This window comes from Zingiber officinale, chromosome 2A, assembly GCF_018446385.1.
Source record: "Zingiber officinale cultivar Zhangliang chromosome 2A, Zo_v1.1, whole genome shotgun sequence".
Classification (NCBI taxonomy): Eukaryota; Viridiplantae; Streptophyta; class Magnoliopsida; order Zingiberales; family Zingiberaceae; genus Zingiber; species Zingiber officinale.
In genome coordinates this window covers 144,612,183-144,632,634 of record NC_055988.1, presented here as the reverse complement: position 1 = coordinate 144,632,634, position 20,452 = coordinate 144,612,183, and the positions used below count along the sequence as shown (strand labels likewise).

Sequence of the window (20,452 nt, the reverse complement as noted above, 5' to 3'; positions counted from 1 at the left end):
CTAAATAATTACTATATAATTATAAAAATACTAAATAACTACTACAATACTACAATATTATTATATTAACCTTTACAATTTATAATAACTAATAGTTGCTATTATAATATTAAAAATAAAAATATTCTTGAAAAAAATACCCTTTTAATTTTTTTTTTTAGTTTTTTTGAAAAAGAAATGCCCTTTGCATATTTAAAAGAAACTTTTAATTTTTCCCTAAATTAAATTAGTTAAACTCCACGAGTTTACACCAGCAAGAGATAGATAATTGTTGACATAGTTACGTACCATTAAGTTACAAGCTCTAAATCCCTCACCAACCTCATAATAAGCTTTGCTTAACCATTACTTGCCACCGGGAAAAAAAAACAGAAAAAAAAAACATGGCACAGGAAGCAAAAAGCCATTGCGCCATGATCACGTCGACACTCGCATTACTGGCCCCGACCTGAAAGTTAAAAATAGACGACGCACCTCAAAAGTTGACTTTGACCTCTATAGTTACTTCAAGATATATATATGTATTGGCTGGTTGCGGTTGATGCTTAAGCTCGCGCTTCCAGCGGCGGAGATAGCAACGACGACAGCTTCCCCTTCTGGAACCGAGGCGGGAGGTTCTTGGCGTACTTCTTGGGCGCCGGCACCGCCCACGGCAAAAACACGCCCGTGCCGCCGCCGTGCGGAGACTTCTTGCCGCCGGGGCTAGGTGGCGAAGTGGTCCTGCGCGGCGGCGGAGCCGGGGCCAGCACGATGATTGGGCTGTGAAGAGCCAACCCCCAAGCGGTAGGAATCACGGCTGCAGGCCAGGCCGCGACGCCGGCGACCGGTGCTTCTGGCGACGGCGGCAGCGGCAGCGGCAGTGGCGAGCTCGGCTGCCGATGCGCTAGGGATTTTAGCGCGGTGGGCGAGTCGGTTTGGTAAGTCGTGGGTCGAACCCTCGTGAATGTGATGATCACCCTCCTGTTAGGCGAGGAGCAGACAACGTGCCGGGCCATATCTGCACTGTTTCCCCGCATCACTAGCAGCGTTCTGCCACAACATATTTCATATCAAATCCCTTGACAGGATACTAATTAACAATCGAGGAAGAAGTACAGTCGAGTCCATATTGCATACCCTTCTTTGATGGGAAGGGCGAGAGAGCCCTTGTAGTTTCCATCTTGATCGCTGACTAGAGATCGTCCAAAAGCCATAGTAGTGTCGGAGAGGACGAGCGTGGAGATGGGATTGTCCAAATGTGGTGGTTTCAAGTATGGCTGTGAATGCTCATCCTGCAAAACAATAAAGAAGACGGCAGATATGAAATTTCCTAATTAAGACTGTGAAAAGGAAGGGCTGCCTTACAACCTCGTCGAAGAAGTTGATTATGCAGCTGTTGGGCTTCCTGCTTTCTGGAATCAAACGCCACTGTACGAGGTTATCAATTACTGCCTGTAGAGTTGCAGGAATCGGTTCGATATTGCCTGTTACAGAACAGAGAAATGCCTGAGTTCTTCGGGATGGTTTATGAACCAGAGTATTAACTAGTAAAGCTCGTTGAGGATTTACTTGCTGCTTCTTCGGTTGCTGATTGGAATAGTGGCACACCAAACTGAATGATCTCTCTCTTGTTTCCCTTCACTTGTTTGTTGAAAAAGATGAACGTTTCACCTGACGAAAAAAAAACAAAGAAGTAGCAATCTGATGATCAAACGGAGTGAACGATTCTACTTCATTTTTGGGGAAGATACAAGATGCATGAAAATAGATACCTGAGAGCTCGCCGTTGCGTCCTGCAAGGCGGAGTTCATTTATGAATTCAGTGACGCTGAGAAGCTCCGAGTTTGTGAATATGCCCTCGTACATCTTGAGACCTTTTAGGACATTGACCTGTTCAAGCATTATAAATGGCGATCAATGAATTTGTCCAAACGGCAAGCTAAAAAATGTAGCATTCATCAACTACTATTTCCTACGGTATCTTATATTGATCTCTATACAGAAATTGTGCCCAATGGTGTTAAGTTGGAACTCGCCATATGCCCTTTGACTGACTCCTTGGCCACAAAACCTTTTAAGATCTTGATCCTTTCACGACCCGCCATCCCGGAAACACTTTGCTCTCCGCAGGCGTTCGGATTCTGCGTTGAAGCCGATTCCGCTTGGGATCCTACAAAAGAGAAATTTTTCAGTACAATTTGTGCTAAAGAATTACTCATAAGCACAAGAATTAGATCAGAAATTGTATAAAAAAAAGACTTTCAGAAATCAACTTTTAATGATCTACTACAAGGAATGATGGATCCAGTTGACAATTTATTCTTGGATTCGAAGAATATTCTCCAAACTAAACCTTACCAAGATTCGTAGATTCAACGCATATTCTCCAACGTCAAAACAAAACCTAGATAACTAAGCGGGCGACGGGAAGAACAGGTGACGCCGGGAAAAAATGGGGCCCACGGGTAATTCCATCACTGGGCAACGTCGGGCTGTACCTTTCCGTGCCTGTCGTAGCCAGCAGCGCAGGAGATGATCAGTTGGGCAAGCGCACAAATCATCTTTCCTCACAAACAATCGGACGGCGTTAACCAACCGACGCTCCCGTCGGACCTACGTGGAAGCGACACCTGGCAAATAAAAGGATCTGTGGGGACCGGTTCACTTTCCCCGGTCGTCGTGCAGGCTGCTCTGCTCCTTTGTTCTACAAAGCACCGCCACGGTTTCTAAACCAAACGGCTCCAAAAAGTGGAAGTTATTGTAAAACGTGGGCTTCACACGATGCCCAAAACCGTGCGAGAAAAGTACGGGCATCGGGTCGTGGCGTTGCCGCCGCCTCCCGTGAACTCTTCTACGAGCCGGCACCGCGGCCGACTCACGGGGATCCGATGGCAAGGATCAGGGATCATCTCTCATCGTAACCGTCGGATCATACCCTTCAGCGGCAACAGACCCCAAAAGTTTCGATCTAGAAGTTTCGAACAGAAATATCTGCAACAATTTGAATAATGAAAAATCGAAAAGAGGAAAGTAACGGTTACCTCCGTTAGCTTGATCACCGTCTTCGACGCCCTTGTGATCCGATGAGTCGCCGGAATAAACTTCTCCTGCGTGCTCAAGCGGTTCCTCCAGGTCGATGGCAGAGTCGGTAGCTAGCGCCGCCTCCGCAGCGTCAGATTTTTCCTCTTCTGGAGCTGCGTCACTCTCCGCTTGCATCGCCGCCTCTGCAGGCGGCTCGAACTTCCCCAAGGCGTCCCTCTCGCTCTCGGCCGCTTCCTCCGTTGGAGTGCCGTCGTTCTCCTCTGGCGCCATCTGGGCCTCCGATTGCATCACCTCTGCGGGTGGCTCTAACTCCTCCATAGGGACCCTCGCGCCATCGATCGCCTCCTCCACCACAGGAGCGGATTCTTGCTCCGTTGATTTCTCCAGATCCGACCCCCTAGAGTCCTCCAAAAGGCAGTAGTCGCCGGAGCGGTTAGCGGACACGAGGCGGAGCTCGGCGGCGACTTCGGCAATCGTATAGTACTTTTGCATGTGGAGAACCGGGATCCAGTTGAGGCGCCGCCGGTGTATCGCGGCGAAGGACGACTCGTACTCCTCCACACTTCCGATCTGTGCCAGGTGCCCGCACAGCTCGTCGATGATAGCGTTCGCCGCCGCGAACTCCCCTCGGAACCATCCCAGCATCGCATCCCTCACGCACGCCTCGGACACCGCCGCCTTCGTCTCGGCCCCCGCTACGGAGGTCGCCATCACCCACTCCAACAAAACCACCGAGATGCCGAAACGCTTAGCAAAAGAGTACAAAACTGAGGATGAGACAACCCCCGCACCACGAGCAGAATTTATAGTGGCCGACTCCAATCGCGAGCTCTCCCCCAAGCCGACGTGCCAAATGGCGAAGGCGGTGACCAGAACTAATCATCCAACGGCACCGGTCGCTTCAGGTAAATTCGACGGCGAAGCTTTTTAGGATAAAAAAAGACATTTTTTAATTTAAATTTTATATTTAATTTCTTTGCGCTGCATTCTGACCTCCCCGTGGAGGCTGACGTCAACCAGCACGGCAGCACGCCTGCTGAGCTCCAATAATTTATATTAATTAATCTTTTAAAGGTTTTTTTATTATTATTAAAAGCGATTTTTAAAAATTGCTTCATCTCGTGGTTCTCGCTTGTGTAGTTGTGTGCAAGTTATGGAAGTTGACCGGTGTCATTAATGCAAACCTCCATGCAAGCCAAGTTGATGATTGCATGTGTTTAACAGACAGGGAGCAGGATTTTCCTTGCCATATCTCCCGTTGAATAGGTACCGTTGCTCAGGAACACCAAATTTGGCATGCGTGCCTGTCCGATACGGAGCAGCAGATTGGCTCAGTGGTTCATAAGCAAGCGAACCGGGCCGTAGTGAGGGGATTGACAACAACTGTACCTTTGCAAATTAATGCTTAAATCTTTGGATAAAAATCGAAATAAGTTGGGCAAAACTTTAAAAAAAAAAAAAACGCCCCTATTTTTTGGAATAGTTGGGGCGGATAATATCTTTTTAAATAATACAGTTGACCGCAAATTTCGTTACCCACATTAAATCTTAAAGAAAACGTTATAATAATTATAATTTTATAATTATTATGATATAAATATTATGTGAACATGTTGAATTCATATTATAACAATTTCGAAACCCTAATTACTATAATTCTAAATGATTTCTTACCTATTAATTATGTATTATAGTATTTACAAAATCGTAGCTATTACGATGCGCTAGACGTTTCAATATTTAATGTGTGTGATGGAAGATAATAATATCGAACAGTATATTTGAAGGAAGTTATGTCATTTTACATAGAGGGCTAGTGGGGTGGGTTATCCTTTTAATAAAAAAAATTAAAAAATGAACCCTTTTGATTATTGCTCAAATAGTTTTTTATAAAGTTGGCATCAAATATCCAAATATTTAGCTAGACTAATCCTGCGATTGGTCGGTCTAGTTCTACGGAAGCTTTCCATCGATCACCTGAATAAATCAAAAAATTGTACATAAAGATCTATCCGCATTCTTTGATTCGCTACCTATTAAAGAAATTTCGAACTCCTGATGTCTAGTCTATTATTAGAGGACTTGACCATGGCACCTAACTCCAGATGTCTGATTTATAATATAATACTACCTAATATTGATTAGAAATAAATTTTCTATATTATAGTAATTATGATTTGTAACTACTATAACACAATCTGTATTGACTAGAGATAAAATATCTATATTACAAAAATTAGAAACTTTAGTTACTACAACACAATGATATTAATATTCATGAGTCAAATTATTATTATAACATAATATAAACTAGTATTTGATCAAAGATGAAGTGCTCATATTATAACATTCATAAATTGTAGTTGCTATAATATAATTTATTAAAGCTAATCAAAATTGAAATGTTTATATTGTAGCATATATTAACCCGTAAAAATGCTCTTTTAAGTGTTTACCCTAAATTCTTTTACCTGAAAGAAGAAATAAATAATCTTTAAAATACTTTTAAAAACTAAATAATGTAGAAAAACAACACAAAATAATTTTCTTTTATAATTTGTTGATTGAGAAACAATTTTAATAACGATCATTTTTTAGCATGATCAACCATGCTGGGCAACGATTAGACACTCTAAAAGTTAATTAGACACCAGAGATTTGAATTCCAAGTACGATATATTAACAGACATTTTTTTTCAATAGATGATAAATCTAAGGATGCTAGTTGCTTGGGCGGATAATCATAAGTATTTTTTGATTTATTTAATGGGTAAAATGTGGAGTTGAACTGTCTACTTAAAATTAACTAAGTTGTAAAATCTGAATACATAATATATAATAAAATAGTCTTGATCTAAATCACCTCAACTATGAGTTTTAAATTATTCTTTCTAAAAAAAAATTAAATCATTTTTTTTAAAATAATATTCTTCTTAGTGTGTTTTGTTGTCGTGGAAGAGTCATCACAATCTTCCATAGTTTTTTACTCAAAGTGTCTATTTTTGGAATGGTTGGAGGTCCCATATGATGGTTCAAAAGCCATTGGAAATAATGACCCCTACGATAATATAATAATTAGACTAAATAAATCATTATATAAATGGAGGAGGAATCATTCATGAGTTGAAGAAGATGATAATATATACTATAGAAATCGATAAAAAAAAGTTTGAAGAGATTTGTTATTCCAATTGAACAGTGGTTTACATGTTATGTTTTATAATATCATTATAACTAATAGTTGGAAATAGGAGGTAACATAATAATTTATGGAGTAATGACAACTTTTGAACACAATTAGTTAGCACGTATTAGAAAATAAATCCATAGACCTCAAATGAATATCTAAAATTCAGTATCGAGAGACATTAGTTTTGAAATATTAGTATGTTCTTGAAGAAACATTGCGTTTGGTATTGTAGATTGTCCATATAATTAAGATATCACGATATCTCCACAATGCATTGGCGAAGGAATTTTAGGCCTAAAGTGTCATGTGTGTGGTTACTTTGGCACCTCGATGGTGGCCTATGCTTTAGTAGATTCCATATTAAAGAATTTTAGCATAAAGTATTAAGAGCTTTCTCTTTGAATTGACAATTAATAGATCATGATTAAAAATTCGATTAAAGATAAGGATTTTATCTTATTATTCTAGCTTTAAATTATAGCATGAAAATACCTTGTCATTAAGATTTAAAAAAAAAAGATTAACCTTTCTTCCCATTGAATATCTTTATCTACATTTCTTGAATACTTTTGATGATGAATAATTTATTATTTGAATGAAATTCTTAGGGCGAATTATAGAAATCAAGCTATTTGAAACTTAAATTAGTTAATAAATCGTTATTAGATGTTTACTTTGTAACAATTATTATTATTTCACCTTTTCTTTTTGTCAAAGCTAAAAAGCAATTAATGGTTGAAAAATAAAAATAAAGAATTCATTAGAAGTTGAAAAATTTTATGAGTCTTATCTTAAATTAATAAAATTTAAAAGTGCATATAAATATAGAGTGGTTGTATTCAATGGGAATTTTATAAAATGTGTAATAGGTGAGGTTTGATTTAACTATGAAGATTGAACTAGTCAATGTAGTGTATAAGGGGAGTTCGAAAGAGTTTTAATGAGCAAAATAAGAGCATCCACTAAAAAATTATCTCAAAATAGTGACGAAATTAAAGTTTCATCGGTAAGACTGGTCATAACTCGAGAATCTTAACTTTACCGACATATTTACTAATGAAATATGTGTTTCGTCGATAACCGATAATATCAAAGAGGTATTATCGACGAGATGACTATTTCGTCAGTAATACCAAATAGGAATTACCAACGAAATGACTTTTTCATCAGTAATTACATACGGAGCACATATTCCGTCGGTAATATAAGGATTACCAATGGGTATCAAGTTCCATCGGTAATTATCGACGGATTCTCAACAAACATAATTCCGTCAGTAAGTCCACATAAAATTTTAGGGCATGGCCCCAAATTTTCCTCGCGCACGTTCGATCCCCAATCCCGATCTACTCCAGAGATTTCTGGTGAGTTCTCTCCTCCCTCTCTCTCCCTCTTCCTAACACTGGCAGTGACTAGCAGCGGCACAACATGCGATTGGCGAGTGTGTCGACCGTAAGCACGCGTGCTGTCGGCTGTTGTGCTGGTCTCTAGAACGTCGCTGGCAGTTGTGCCAGCCACCAACACGCGGCTGGCGATTGTGCCGACCGTCGACATGTGTGTTGCAGGCTGTTGTGCCGACCGCCATAACACAGCTGGTGGTTGTGCTAACCACCAGCAATCGATTGGTTATTGTGTCGGTCGCCGTTGGTAGCTAGGTCATTGCTGCCAATGTGGCCGACCGCGTTAGGCGGCTTGGCAGCTAGCTCACAGCCAGAAGCATGGGTGGTCGTAGCTTGGCTGTGTTGGGAGTTGTTGGTGCAATTATGTTAAGTTCTGTGTTTTTATTTATTTAATTCAAACTATTTTTCTTATTTTGGTAATGCATATGTGTATGCATTTAGTCCCACATTACTAAGCTAAGAAGGTTGGAAGTGTTGGTGCAACATCCCTCAGGTCAAGGTTGACCTGGGTGACCAAGCTGAGTCTTGGTTTGAGTTTAGATGTTTGACAATAAGAAATTGATTGAAGAAGAGTCAAGTAGGTCAAGGTTGACCGGATACTTGACAGGGAAGTCCTGGTGAGTGAAGCCAGGCAGAAGGAAAACCCTAGTGAGTGAAGCTAGGTGAAAGTCCTAGTGAGTGAAGCTAGGTGAAAGTCCTGGTGAGTGAAACCAGGTGAAAACCCTAGTGAGTGAAGCTAGGTGAAAGTCCTGGTGAGTGAAACCAGGTGAAAACCCTAGTGAGTGAAGCTAGGTGAAAGTCCTGGTGAGTAAAGCCAGGCAGAAGGAAAATCCTAGTGAGTGAAGCTAGGTGAAAGTCCTGGTGAGTGAAGCCAGGTGAAAGCCCTAGTGAGTGAAGCTAGGCAGATGGAAAACCCTAGTGAGTGAAGCTAGGTGAAAGTCCTGGTGAGTGAAGCCAGGCAAGGGAAAATCCAGATGGATCAAGGATGATCGGACATCTGGTGTTGGGAAGTCCAAGTAGGTCAAAGGATTGACTGGATACTTGGCACGAGGAAATACAAATAGGTCAAAGGGATTGACCAGACATATGATGGAAGTCCAAGTAGGTCAAGGGAGTGACCAGATACTTGGCATGAATAGAAAAGTCTAAGTGGGTCAAAGGGATTGACCAGACACTTGGTGGGAAGTCCTAGCAGGTCAAAGGAGTGACCAGATGCTAGGCATGATGTACCAACAGGTCAAGGTTGACCGGATGTTGGTTTGAGAGGCTTGGAACTTGGTTTTGGGCAAAAACTAAGTGTTGGATCGATCAGTGGATCGATCCAGGCTTCTCCTAAGCGAACAGAGAGCCTCTGGATCGATCCGTGGATCGATCCAGATGTTCCAATCGATCAGTGGATCGATTGGGACGCGGCTGCTTTGCGCGATAAGCGCTGGATCAATCCGTGGATCGATCCAGGCGCTTTTCCAGAGCACAGAGGCGCTCTGGATCTATCCGTGGATCGATCCAAAGCCTCCCCGATCGATTGGGAATATTTGAATCGATCGGGATCCGACCGTTGGCGTCGATAAAGGCCGCAGGCGTTCATTTCCTTCGGCAAATCTCTTCTCCGATTCACTCCAGATTTCTCGCCAGCTCCTCCACAGCACTCTCAAAGCTCAGATCGCCAGTTCTTGAAGGATCTTGGAAGTTTTCCAAGTCAAGAGGCGGATCAAAGCCAAGAAGAGAAGCAAGGGTTAGGGTTTATACTCATTGTAAGCTTGTAAGCTTGTATTTCTTGTATCCTTTCCCTCTCTTCTTGTATTGAGTCTTGTAGGGCTTCTCCGCCCTTGGTAGTTACCATAAAGGAGAGTTTTATTTAGTGGAGGGTATGTGTGTTGGTGTGGATCCTTGGATTAGTCACCTCTTGTGAGGTGGATACCAAGTAAACCAACCGTGTTAGCGTTGTGTGATTGTTTCTTTGTATTTCCGCTGCACATCTTTGAAGGATCAAGCAACGCCGAGCAACGAGCGAACGCGACGAGCTATTCACCCCCCCCCCCCCTCTAGCTACTTTTGGTCCTAACAAGTGGTATCAGAGCAAGGCCGCTCTTCACCGGAATCATCGCACGAAGGGTCAAGCATAACAAGAAAAGCTAGAGGGTGAAGAAGTTGAAGCAAAAATTGTCAAAGTCAAAGATATCAAAAAGCTCAACTTCAAGATGCAATTCCAAGATGGACTTGGATTTGACACAAGGGTGGCTCCACCATACACTTCCACGAGTTTTGATTCTTGGAAATCAAGAATTGAAAATTTTCTTATGATGGAGATAGAGCAATGGTTTGCTCTAATGGAAGGCTTCGAGGCTCCAACAAACTCAAAGGGCAAAGTTCTCAAGAGGAGCAAGTGGAGCCAAGAGCAAGTCCAAAGGTGCGAGGCCAATGACAAAGTGACCAAGCTTTTGGTCAATTTATTGCCAAGCACCATCCTTTGCAAAATTGGAGAATTTGAAGATGCAAAGGAACTATGGAGCAAATTGGCCAAGCTTCATGAAGAGATCCCCTCCACTGTACAAGATCATGAAGAATCCGGAGAGGGTGACTCTTTGGAGCAAGATCAAGAGGAGGACTCCAAGGTTGAGAGATGCTCAACCTCCGAAGAAGAAGAAATCCAAGAAGCTTCATCCTCAAGGGAATGCAACGAAGGGAACAAGGAGGGAGCATACTCCTTGTTTCATATTCAAGATGATGAAGCCTCCACCTCTAGGATTGAGGGGAGCAATCCTTGGTGACGCCGGATCAAGAAGAAGGAGAAGCTTCTACATCCGGGTCAAGAGATGAAGAGATTGAAGAAGCTTCTACCTCCACGAGTCAAGAAAAATCAAATGGAGGAGAATCAAGATCGGATCAAGAGGAAGCTTCTACCTCCGGATCCAAAGGGAAAGATGCCACCCCTACAAGCAAAGGTATAAATATTTCAATTAAAAATAAAAATCATATTATATGCTTTGAGTGTAGGGAACATGGGCACTACAAGAGCAAGTGCCCTAAATTGGCCAAAAAGAAGGGCCAAGTGGCACAAAAGGGCAAGGCGAAGCCCAAGGAGACCATCCCCGGAATAAAAAGGAGCAAGGAGCACATTGTGTGCTTTTCTTGCAACCAAAAAAGGCATTACCGAAGTCAATGCCCCAAGGGGAAGAAGATGGTCAAGGCTCAAGGAGGCATTCGTCAAGGGGGAGCCTCCAAGGTAAAGAAGAAGGTAACATTTATTGAGCCTACCCCTTTACATTATGGTAAAAAGCATGATAGTTCTAACTTATATCATTTTAATGCTATTTACCATGAAAATAGAAAGCATGATAGCGTTAAAGAAAAACATATAGCTTTTCATGCTAAAACTACTACACCTAAGGCTAGGAATGTAAGTAAAAGTCTAGGCAAGAACTCTAAGGATTGTATCTACAAGCCTAGGCACAAAAATGCTCATGAACTTAATGGAAAACCAAAAACTAAGGACTTAGTGATGGAAAATCAAGTCTTGAGGTCAAGACTTGATAAAATGGAAAAGACCCTAAAAAGGATGAAAAATATCCTATTAGGGCAAAATGAGCATAACCTAGGTTTAGGGGTACAAAAGTCATCCAATGGCCATAGAGGTTTGAGATACAAACCAAAAGCTAAGAAGGATGTGCCCTCTTACCATAGAGTTCCATATAGTTATGGAACAAACCCTAGGTCTAGTGGTCAAGCCAAAAATACTAGGGAAGTCATCCCTAAGAGTATTTTTGCAATAAATGTGACTAAGACTTCTAAGAAGTCTAAGAAAGTCACAAACAAGGTCACAAGGGAGGTTATCCCTAGAGTTGACCTAGAAACTGTGACCAAGGCTTCTAAGAAGCCCAACAAGGTCACTAGGAAGTTATCCCTAGTGAGTACCTAGAGCATCCAAGGAGCACCAATAGGTGTTGGGTTCCTAGGAGCATCTTCTCTACCCCATAGATGGGTTAGAGAGTGTCAACTCCGATTAGAAGGGTAGTTAACCTGACTTTGAGGAAATTGACACTCAAGGAGCATTTTCAAGGTTTTTGTTAACCTTTGAAAATGAAGTGGATCTTTGTTTACTCCTTGAAAGAGTAAAATGTGCCTAATGGTGGAAGAATTGATTTTAATCTAAAATGACACAAATTGGGAAAACCTTGAGAAATACCAAGTTGGGATTTTGGTATTCTCTTGGAAATTTAAGGCAATCCGGGCCTTAATTTATGTAATCACTCTTGAGGAAAAATGGAATATGCCAACATTTGAGGACATGTTTATTTTCAATTGGCATACATTAAATCAAGGAAATTAGAAATGCCAATTTAGGCTTTGGCATTCTCTTGTAGCACTTTAGGGCAATCTAGGTTTAAGTTGTAAGTTTAGCTAAGACTTAAAGGATACTTAGATAGTTAATCTAGGTATATTTTATTTATGCTAAATCTTGCCATGATTGTTTGCCCATCATATGCCATGACATCATGTCTAGTTTTGCATTCATGTTTTATTATGAAAAATCCAAAAATACCATGTCATGACATTCATACATCATGTAGTTATAGAATATTTTTCTTTTGAAAATTATTTTACTTTGATGTATGCCATAACATAATCATGCATTAAGTTTAATTCCATGTAATTAAGGACAAATGGCATTTAACAACACTTATTAACAAGTGACATCCTAGGTGGATGTCTAATATCTCTAAAATGCCTAGATAGATATGCATGATCCCTAGAATAGGGCAAAACTAAAATCTCACATCTCACAAGGACTATAAGGTGACTTATATGTGTTTTAGTGCACATTAGATACAAGTGAGATGTTAGAAAGATGAAAAAAACTCAAGATGTTGATTTAGTGCATTCCTTTGAGTTTTAGGCTCATCAAAACACATAGTTATGTGTTTTCCCATCATTGGGAAAGCTAATGTATAAGTCATGTGCATTAAGCCCAAGGAACATGATGGGATATTGGTTTTGAAAATGTTTTAAAATGTTTTTGGAAAACCTTGGTGAAGGCTATCTTTTGATAGTAATCACCATTGAATAGTTAGACACAAACTTGAAGAAAAACACTAAAGTTTTTGCAAGTTTTCAAGTTTGTGTCAATCTTTGAAAATATGAAGTATTTTCATAGAAAACTATTTTTCTTTGATAGTATATGCCCTAAATAATGTCTACACGAAATTTCATGATTTTTGGATTTTTGTAGAATTTTCTAGGGGTTTCAGATTGACTGAAATGGAATTTCAGCAACTATCGAGCTCCCATCGATCCATGGATCGATTGAGTGCCGAATCGATCCGTGGATCGATTCGGAAGGCAAGTCTCGCAGAAGCTCGGATCGATCAGCCGATCGACCAGGGTAGTCCGAATCGATCGGTGGATCGATTCAAAGGTTCAATCGATTGGAACCCAACTCCAATCGATCCAAGTTGCTGATTTTGGCTGGGAAGGCTTGATTTCAGCATCTCTGAACCTCTTTGAGTCTAGGTAACCATTCCAAACCCCTAAAATACATTTGTATACATTCAAAGGGTGTTTTCATGTGAAAACAAGGATGGATTGGTTAAAGAAGGCTTCATTGAAATTTAGGTTGAGGTTTGTTTCAAATTTTGAGTATTTGAACCTCAAAACTTCTAAATTTGGGTTTCCTAAAGGTTTAGGGATTCCAAGTCATTGTTGGTGCAATGACAGAAGTCACCACCATGTCTTTAGGGGGAGGGACTCTTTAAAGACATGAAAAATTACTTTTCATGAACCTTGGAAGGTGGTTAACCTTCTTTAAAGAAAATGCTCATGTATGAGCTTTTGAACTTGAAATGGGGAGTGGATATCCTCATTATTTCAAGTGGGAACTCAAGTGGTTAGATAATGCTCAAGGTTGGGTATTTGTCTACATTGAGGGAGAAGTTAAGGATAAATGAAGGGTATGGGACCTTCATTATCGTGTTGATCACAACGAGTGATGTTGTGAACAATGATGAGTAACTCTTCAGGGGGAGAGTCGTCAACAAATGGATTTGTTGATGTGTACCCAAAATTGGGGCATGGGTTGATGTGTGCCCAAAGATGGGTTGATGTGTGCCAATAGGGGGAGAATGAAAGGACCTATGAATGGGTGTAAGTTAGACTTTCATTACCTAGAGGGAGTGTGCCCTCGTAGGGGGAGAATGAAGAGCTTAATTTATATGTTCATTACCTAGTGGCATGAAGATTGAGGCTATAGGATTAGCCTAACTTACATGTGGTATTGTAAGTGTTATTGTGGTATTGTCAAACATCAAAAAGGGGAGATTGTTGGTGCAACATTCCTCAGGTCAAGGTTGACTGGTTGACCAAGCTGAGTCTTGGTTTGAGTTTAGATGTTTGACAATAAGAAATTGATTGAAGAAGAGTCAAGTAGGTCAAGGTTGACCGGATACTTGACAGGGAAGTCCTGGTGAGTGAAGCCAGGCAGAAGGAAAACCCTAGTGAGTGAAGCTAGGTGAAAGTCCTAGTGAGTGAAGCTAGGTGAAAGTCCTGGTGAGTGAAACCAGGTGAAAACCCTAGTGAGTGAAGCGAGGTGAAAGTCCGGTGAGTGAAACCGTGAAAACCCTAGTAAGTGAAGCTAGGTGGTGGAAGTCCCGGTGAGTGAAGTCGGGCCCTAGTGAGTGAAGCTAGGTGAAAGTCCTGGTGAGTAAAGCCAGGTGAAAGCCCTAGTGAGTGAAGCTAGGCAGATGGAAAACCCTAGTGAGTGAAGCTAGGTGAAAGTCCTGGTGAGTGAAGCCAGGCAAGGGAAAATCCAGATGGATCAAGGATGATCGGACATCTGGTGTTGGGAAGTCCAAGTAGGTCAAAGGATTGACTGGATACTTGGCACGAGGAAATACAGATAGGTCAAAGGGATTGACCAGACATCTGATGGAAGTCCAAGTAGGTCAAGGGAGTGACCAGATACTTGGCATGAATAGAAAAGTCTAAGTGGGTCAAAGGAATTGACCAGACACTTGGTGGGAAGTCCTAGCAGGTCAAAGGAGTGACCAGATGCTAGGCATGATGTACCAACAGGTCAAGGTTGACCGGATGTTGGTTTGAGAGGCTTGGAACTTGGTTTTGGGCAAAACTAAGTGTTGGATCGATCGTGGATCGATCCAGGCTTCCCGAAAGCAGAGACTCGGATCGATCCGTGGATCGATCCAGATGTTCCAATCGATCGGTGGATCGATTGGGACGCAGCTTCGCGCGATAAGCGCCGGATCGATCCGTGGATCAATCCAGCGCTTCTGATAAGCGCCGGATCGATCCGTGGATCGATCCAAAGCCTCCCGATCGATTGGGAATATTCGAATCGATCGGGATCCGACCGATGGCGTCGATAAAGGCCGCAGGCGTTCATTTCCTTCGGCATCTCTTCTCCGATCTCTCGCCAGCTCCTCCACAGCACTCTCAAAGCTCAGATCGCCAGTTCTTGAAGGATCTTGGAAGTTTTCCAAGTCAAGAGGCGGATCAAAGCCAAGAAGAGAAGGAAGGGTTAGGGTTTATACTCATTGTAAGCTTGTAAGCTTGTATTTCTTGTATCCTTTCCCTCTCTTCTTGTATTGAGTCTTGTAGGGCTTCTCCGCCCTTGGTAGTTACCATAAAGGAGAGTTTTATTTAGTGGAGGGTGTGTGTGTTGGTGTGGATCCTTGGATTAGTCACCTCTTGTGAGGTGGATACCAAGTAATTCAACCGTGTTAGCGTTGTGTAATTGTTTCTTTGTATTTCCGCTGCACATCTTTGAAGGATCAAGCAACGCCGAGCAACGAGCGAACGCGACGAGCTATTCACCCCCCCCCCCTCTAGCTACTTTTGGTCCTAACAGGAAGAGCTTATATATGGAGCTCTTCCATGCTTACTTAGCAATGTTAAGGGGGCCTACACGCATGCGCGGGCCGAGCCCAAATCAGGTGGTTTCAGGGGGTTCGAGCCAGAAATCCATAAACCCGGCGTGACACACGCGGTCATCGTGTGCAGGGGGGTGCAAATCCCCAGCTCGTGGGTCTCACGTTTGCAGGCGTCCTAGTTTGTTTTTGCCAGTCTTTGGTTTGGTTTTGTCCCGTGTATGAGGGTTTAGGGAACCAACGCGAGGTTTGGTTCTGTCCCACATGAACCAACGCGAGGCAAAGCAGTGCTTCGGTTCGCTGCAAAGCAGTGCTTCGCTTCGGAGTGAATAAATGTTGCGCTCTCAAACAGTCTGATACACTCTACTTCGCTCTCTGAGTTTTGCGTGCGCTGCCTTCTCTTCTTTTCCGAGAGTTTTGCGTACGAGTTTTCCTTGTCCTGAGGCTTGTTTCCATTGAGTCCGAGTGCGACGTTCGTCTTGGAGTGCACCTACGGATGACGCGAGTGCTTGTCAGATCTTGGGAGAATTTTGCCGGAGAGCCTCTGCACCGTAGGCGACAATAAATTTTCTAAAGACAGTCGGCACGCTGACACTTCAACCGGAAGATACCAATTTCTAAATCTTACTCTTTTATTTACCTGTTTATTGCATGCTTACTATTTTTGTGCAATTTACTACCGTGTTAGTACTCTCTTATAAACAACAATTTTAGAGAATTTATTGCAAGCATCAATACACATGATGAATGATAGGGTAACGGGGTCTGATGAGGCTAGCGCCAGACCCGAGAGATTTTTCGAGCAAAACTTCAGACATTGGCAACAACGGATGAAATTTTGGCTTACTACGCTAGGGTTATTCTCAGTTATAGAAACAGATCCTCCTTCACCTGATGATGAGGAACCTGCCTATAGTGCTGCCTTACAGAGGTTTAAGCAAAGGGATTATCTCTTCCATGGGAGGATCCTGTCTGCCCTCTCAGACGCACTATTTGATGTATACTGCTCAACGACTTCGGTTAAAGAGCTGTGGAAATCTTTGGATAAAAAATACAACTTCGAAGATTCTGGTTTAGAAAAGTATACTGTGGCAAAATTCCTAAACTTCAAAATGGTTGAAGACAAATCTGGGGTTGAGCAGACACATGAATTTCAAGTTCAAATTCATGGTCTTGCTGAAGGAGATATGTCATTACCCGAAAAATTTCAGGTCTTGTCTATCATCGAAAAATTGCCTCCGAGTTGGGAAGATTTTGGCATGACTCTTAAACATAGAAGAGGTAAAATATCTCTAGAAGATTTGATGATTGCCTTAAATATCGAAGAAGAACATCAGAAGCAACATAAAGATGATGATAAAAGAATACCTATGGATTTTATTCTAAAGGCAAACGTAGTAGTCTCATCTGATAAGAAAAAATTCAAAAATCAGAAAATGAAGAACAAGATAAAACCCAAACCAAAGGTTCAAAATAAAAATGGAACTAAGCCGTGCTGGACATGTGGACAAGTTGGACATTATGCCAAATTCTGCCTTAAGCAAAAGGACAAGAAGAAAAACTAGAGCAATATGTCCAATACCAAGGCACAAGCAAATGTTGTGACTGCTAGTGACGGCACCAGCGATAGGTTTGTTACCTTCAAACCCGAACTAAACTTGATCTATCAACCTAATGAATGGTTAGTTGATACAGGTGCTAATGTGCACTGTTGTGCTGATCGCTCTGTCTTCCTTACTTATCAGGTAATTGAAGGCACTTCCGTGACCATGGGGAACCATTCTGTAGCCAGGGTGTTTGAGATAGGACAAGTTGACCTGAGGTTCACCTCTGGAAAAGTCCTGTCACTGCTATTGGAGTGTATACTAAAAGCCTAGTTTTTGTAAATATTTATTTTTGAAATAAAAGAATCACATTGGTCAATATCTACATTTATTTGTTAAATGTAATTGTTCAATTAATTTATATAGTAGACAACATGGTGTGTGGTGTCACACACAGAAGATCATATTGACGATTCTTTATAAATTATAAACAGTTGATCACGACTAAGATGGAAAGGAACAAACCATCGGAATAGTCGTAGTGTAATTAAGTATTAGTTTGTCTTGATTAATAAATTACACTGGTACACTCTAAGTGTATTGAGTAGAACCATTTAGGTAAGTTCTTTTTGTACTGACTTAATAAAAGAACTATACCTTAGTTATTATGGAAGTGTGTGCTCTTAATCCTAATATAATAACAAACACATATATTTAATATTTATTTCTTTGACTTATCAAAGGGTGAGGTTAGCTCGATAAATCAATATGCCCAATAAGTTGGGAAATGATATTACTTATAGTGTGTGTTATTGATTATAGAAGGAATCTATGTCTTAGTTATCTAGGTTGAGAATGTCCCCAAGAGGAGCTCATAAGGATTGTCATGTTAAACCCCGCAGGTGGACTTAGTCCGACATGACAATGAAGTTGAGTGGTACTACTCTTGAAGCTAGATATTAATTAAGTGAGTTGTCAGTAACTTACTTAATTAGTGGACATTCGTTATCTTAAACACAGGGAGACTAACACACTCATGATAAGAAGGAGCCCATAATGTAATTTGGGATTGGTGCGGTAGTGCGATAATAACTCTCTAGTAGAATGAGTTATTATCGATGAACTTGAGTTGTGTGTTCGGGGCGAGCACGGGATACTCAAGCTCATCGGAAGGCCAAAACCAATTTCTCCTCTAGGTCCCTGTCGTAGCCTCATTAAAGCATCAAGTCCATCCAAATATAAGCCCATCTTGGTGTCCAAGAAGGGGGCCGGTCCAATGCTTGGTGACCAAGCAAGGGTCGGCCACATCCTCTTCTATAGGGGCCGACCCTATTGCTTGGTGATCAAGCTAGTAGGGGTCGGCCACAATAATTCAAACAAGAAGCGGTGTTTCGAATTTTTAAAATCTTCTCTTTGTAGAAAACTATAAATTTTAAAAGAAATATTTTAATTTCAAAAACTTTCCTTATTTGAATTAGGCCACATGTTTTAAAAGAAAGTTTAAAAGATTTTAAAACTTTTCTTTTTTAACCATCCTCAAAAAAAAGGAAGATAAGTTTTAAAATTTAAATTTTCTATCACTATGTTAAAAAAAGAAATTTTATAAGAGAAATTTTAAATTTTAAAACATGGTTTTAATTTTTAGAACTTTCCTTTTTTAACTCCTACTTTAGGAAAGAGAGCTTATAAAATTTTATAAGAGTTTTTCTTCTTGTAAAATTTTATAAAAAAAAATTATTTCCTTCCTCTAATAGGGGTCGGCCACCCTTGCTTGGTGCCCAAGCAATGTGGCCGGCCAAAACAAAAAATAAAATCATCATCCAAATTGATTTGGTGATTGATTCAATTAAGAGGAAATAAAGGGAAAAATAAAAGGGAAAAGGAAAAACTCTTGGAAGATTTTAATTTTTGTAAAAATTCTTCCCTTATTTTCCTTGGGCAAGTATTATAAAAGAAGGGGTGAGGAGGCTTCATGAGACACAATTCTTATTCTCTTGGAGGAGTCTCTCTTGGTGGTGGTCGGCCCTCTCTCTTCTCTTTTTCCCTTTGCTCTCTTCTCCTTGGTGGTGGTGGTGGCCGGATTTTAGAGGAAGAGGAAGAGGAAGAAAGCTTTTGGGTGGTGTTCATCGTGGAAGATCGTCGCCCACACGACGTCCAAGGCGAGGCGAGAAATACGGCAGAAGATCTCGAGGTCATTAGCATACAAAGAGAAGGTATAAATAGTAATTATTTTCCGCATCATGCTAGTTATTTCTTTTTGTAAGAATTTCAAACACAAGAGGTATTAGATCTAGTTTTTTGAATTAGTTTTTCGAGTTTATGTTTTCTTCTTTTCTGAATTTGTGATTCGATTGTTCTTTTTGGTTAACCTAGAGTTATTTAAGGAAATTAAATATTAGCTTTCCTTAAAAGGCTTTGTCTAGGCGGTGGTGGTTGCTCCCATATTTAAGAAGGTCATGTGTCTCGCCATGCAGTCCTGGAAGCCAATTTTGGAAATTAATATTTAATGAAATTAATAACATAGGTGGATTTGAATCAATAGTGTTAAGTTCCGCTTGCGATTCAAATCTAAACCATTAAGAACAGATAAGTTAAATTTGGAATCAATGATGTTAAGTTCCGTCTGCGATTCCTAATTTAACTTCCAAAGAACACAATAGGTTATTTAAGGAAAGGTTCGACACTTATACAAAAAATTTTTGTACAGTGGAACCGGTACGTTTTCCTAGGACTAACCAACAACTACATGAGGTGCATCATGTTCCAGCGGCCCGTCAGAATTTGATTAACGGGTCAAAGTTAGTCTGCGCTAGTTATGAGCTGAACTTTAAAGGTAATAAAGTTGTAATATTACATTTAGAAACATTTATTGGAAAAGGTTACCTTAATGAAGGTTTATTTAAACTCAATGTAGAAAATGTTACTTTAAATAAATCTACTGATATTGGTTGTTCATATAACATTGAGTCTTATGATATATAGCATGACAGATTAGGACATGTCAATTTTAATATCGTAAAAAAGATGATGAATCTAGACATGATTCCTAAGCATACTATAAATGATAAAAAAAATGTGAAGTTTGTGTGCAATATAAACAACCCCGTAAACCCTTCAAATCAGTTGATAGAAATTCTGATATTTTAGAATTAATTCATACTGACTGTTGTGAGTTTAACGGTGTAATAACGAGAGACCATAAAAGGTATTTCATTACCTTCATTGATGATCACTCTCGTTATTGTTATGTTTATTTGCTGAAAACTAAGGATGAAGCTTTAGATAAATTTATGGTTTTTAAATCTGAAGCTGAGAATCAAACAAATAAAACTATTAAGAGGTTAAGGTCTGATAGGAGTGGAGAGTTTACCTTGAACCTGTTTCAAAATTTTTGTCAAGATGCAGGTATAATTCACA

General features: G+C 40.6%; 1 protein-coding gene across 1 annotated transcript; it reads right to left on the bottom strand.

The window, feature by feature from the left end:
- Window positions 1–244: 244 nt before the first annotated feature.
- LOC122042513 (RNA demethylase ALKBH10B-like) lies at window positions 245–3,900 on the bottom strand. Its single transcript, XM_042602662.1, has 7 exons — window positions 3,021–3,900; window positions 2,016–2,149; window positions 1,752–1,869; window positions 1,549–1,650; window positions 1,348–1,463; window positions 1,117–1,271; window positions 245–1,029 (listed from the first exon to the last, which is right to left on the bottom strand). Exons 1-7 carry the CDS (start codon window positions 3,730–3,732, stop codon window positions 546–548), a joined length of 1,821 nt encoding a protein of 606 aa, XP_042458596.1. The 5' UTR covers window positions 3,733–3,900; the 3' UTR covers window positions 245–545.
- Window positions 3,901–20,452: the final 16,552 nt, after the last annotated feature.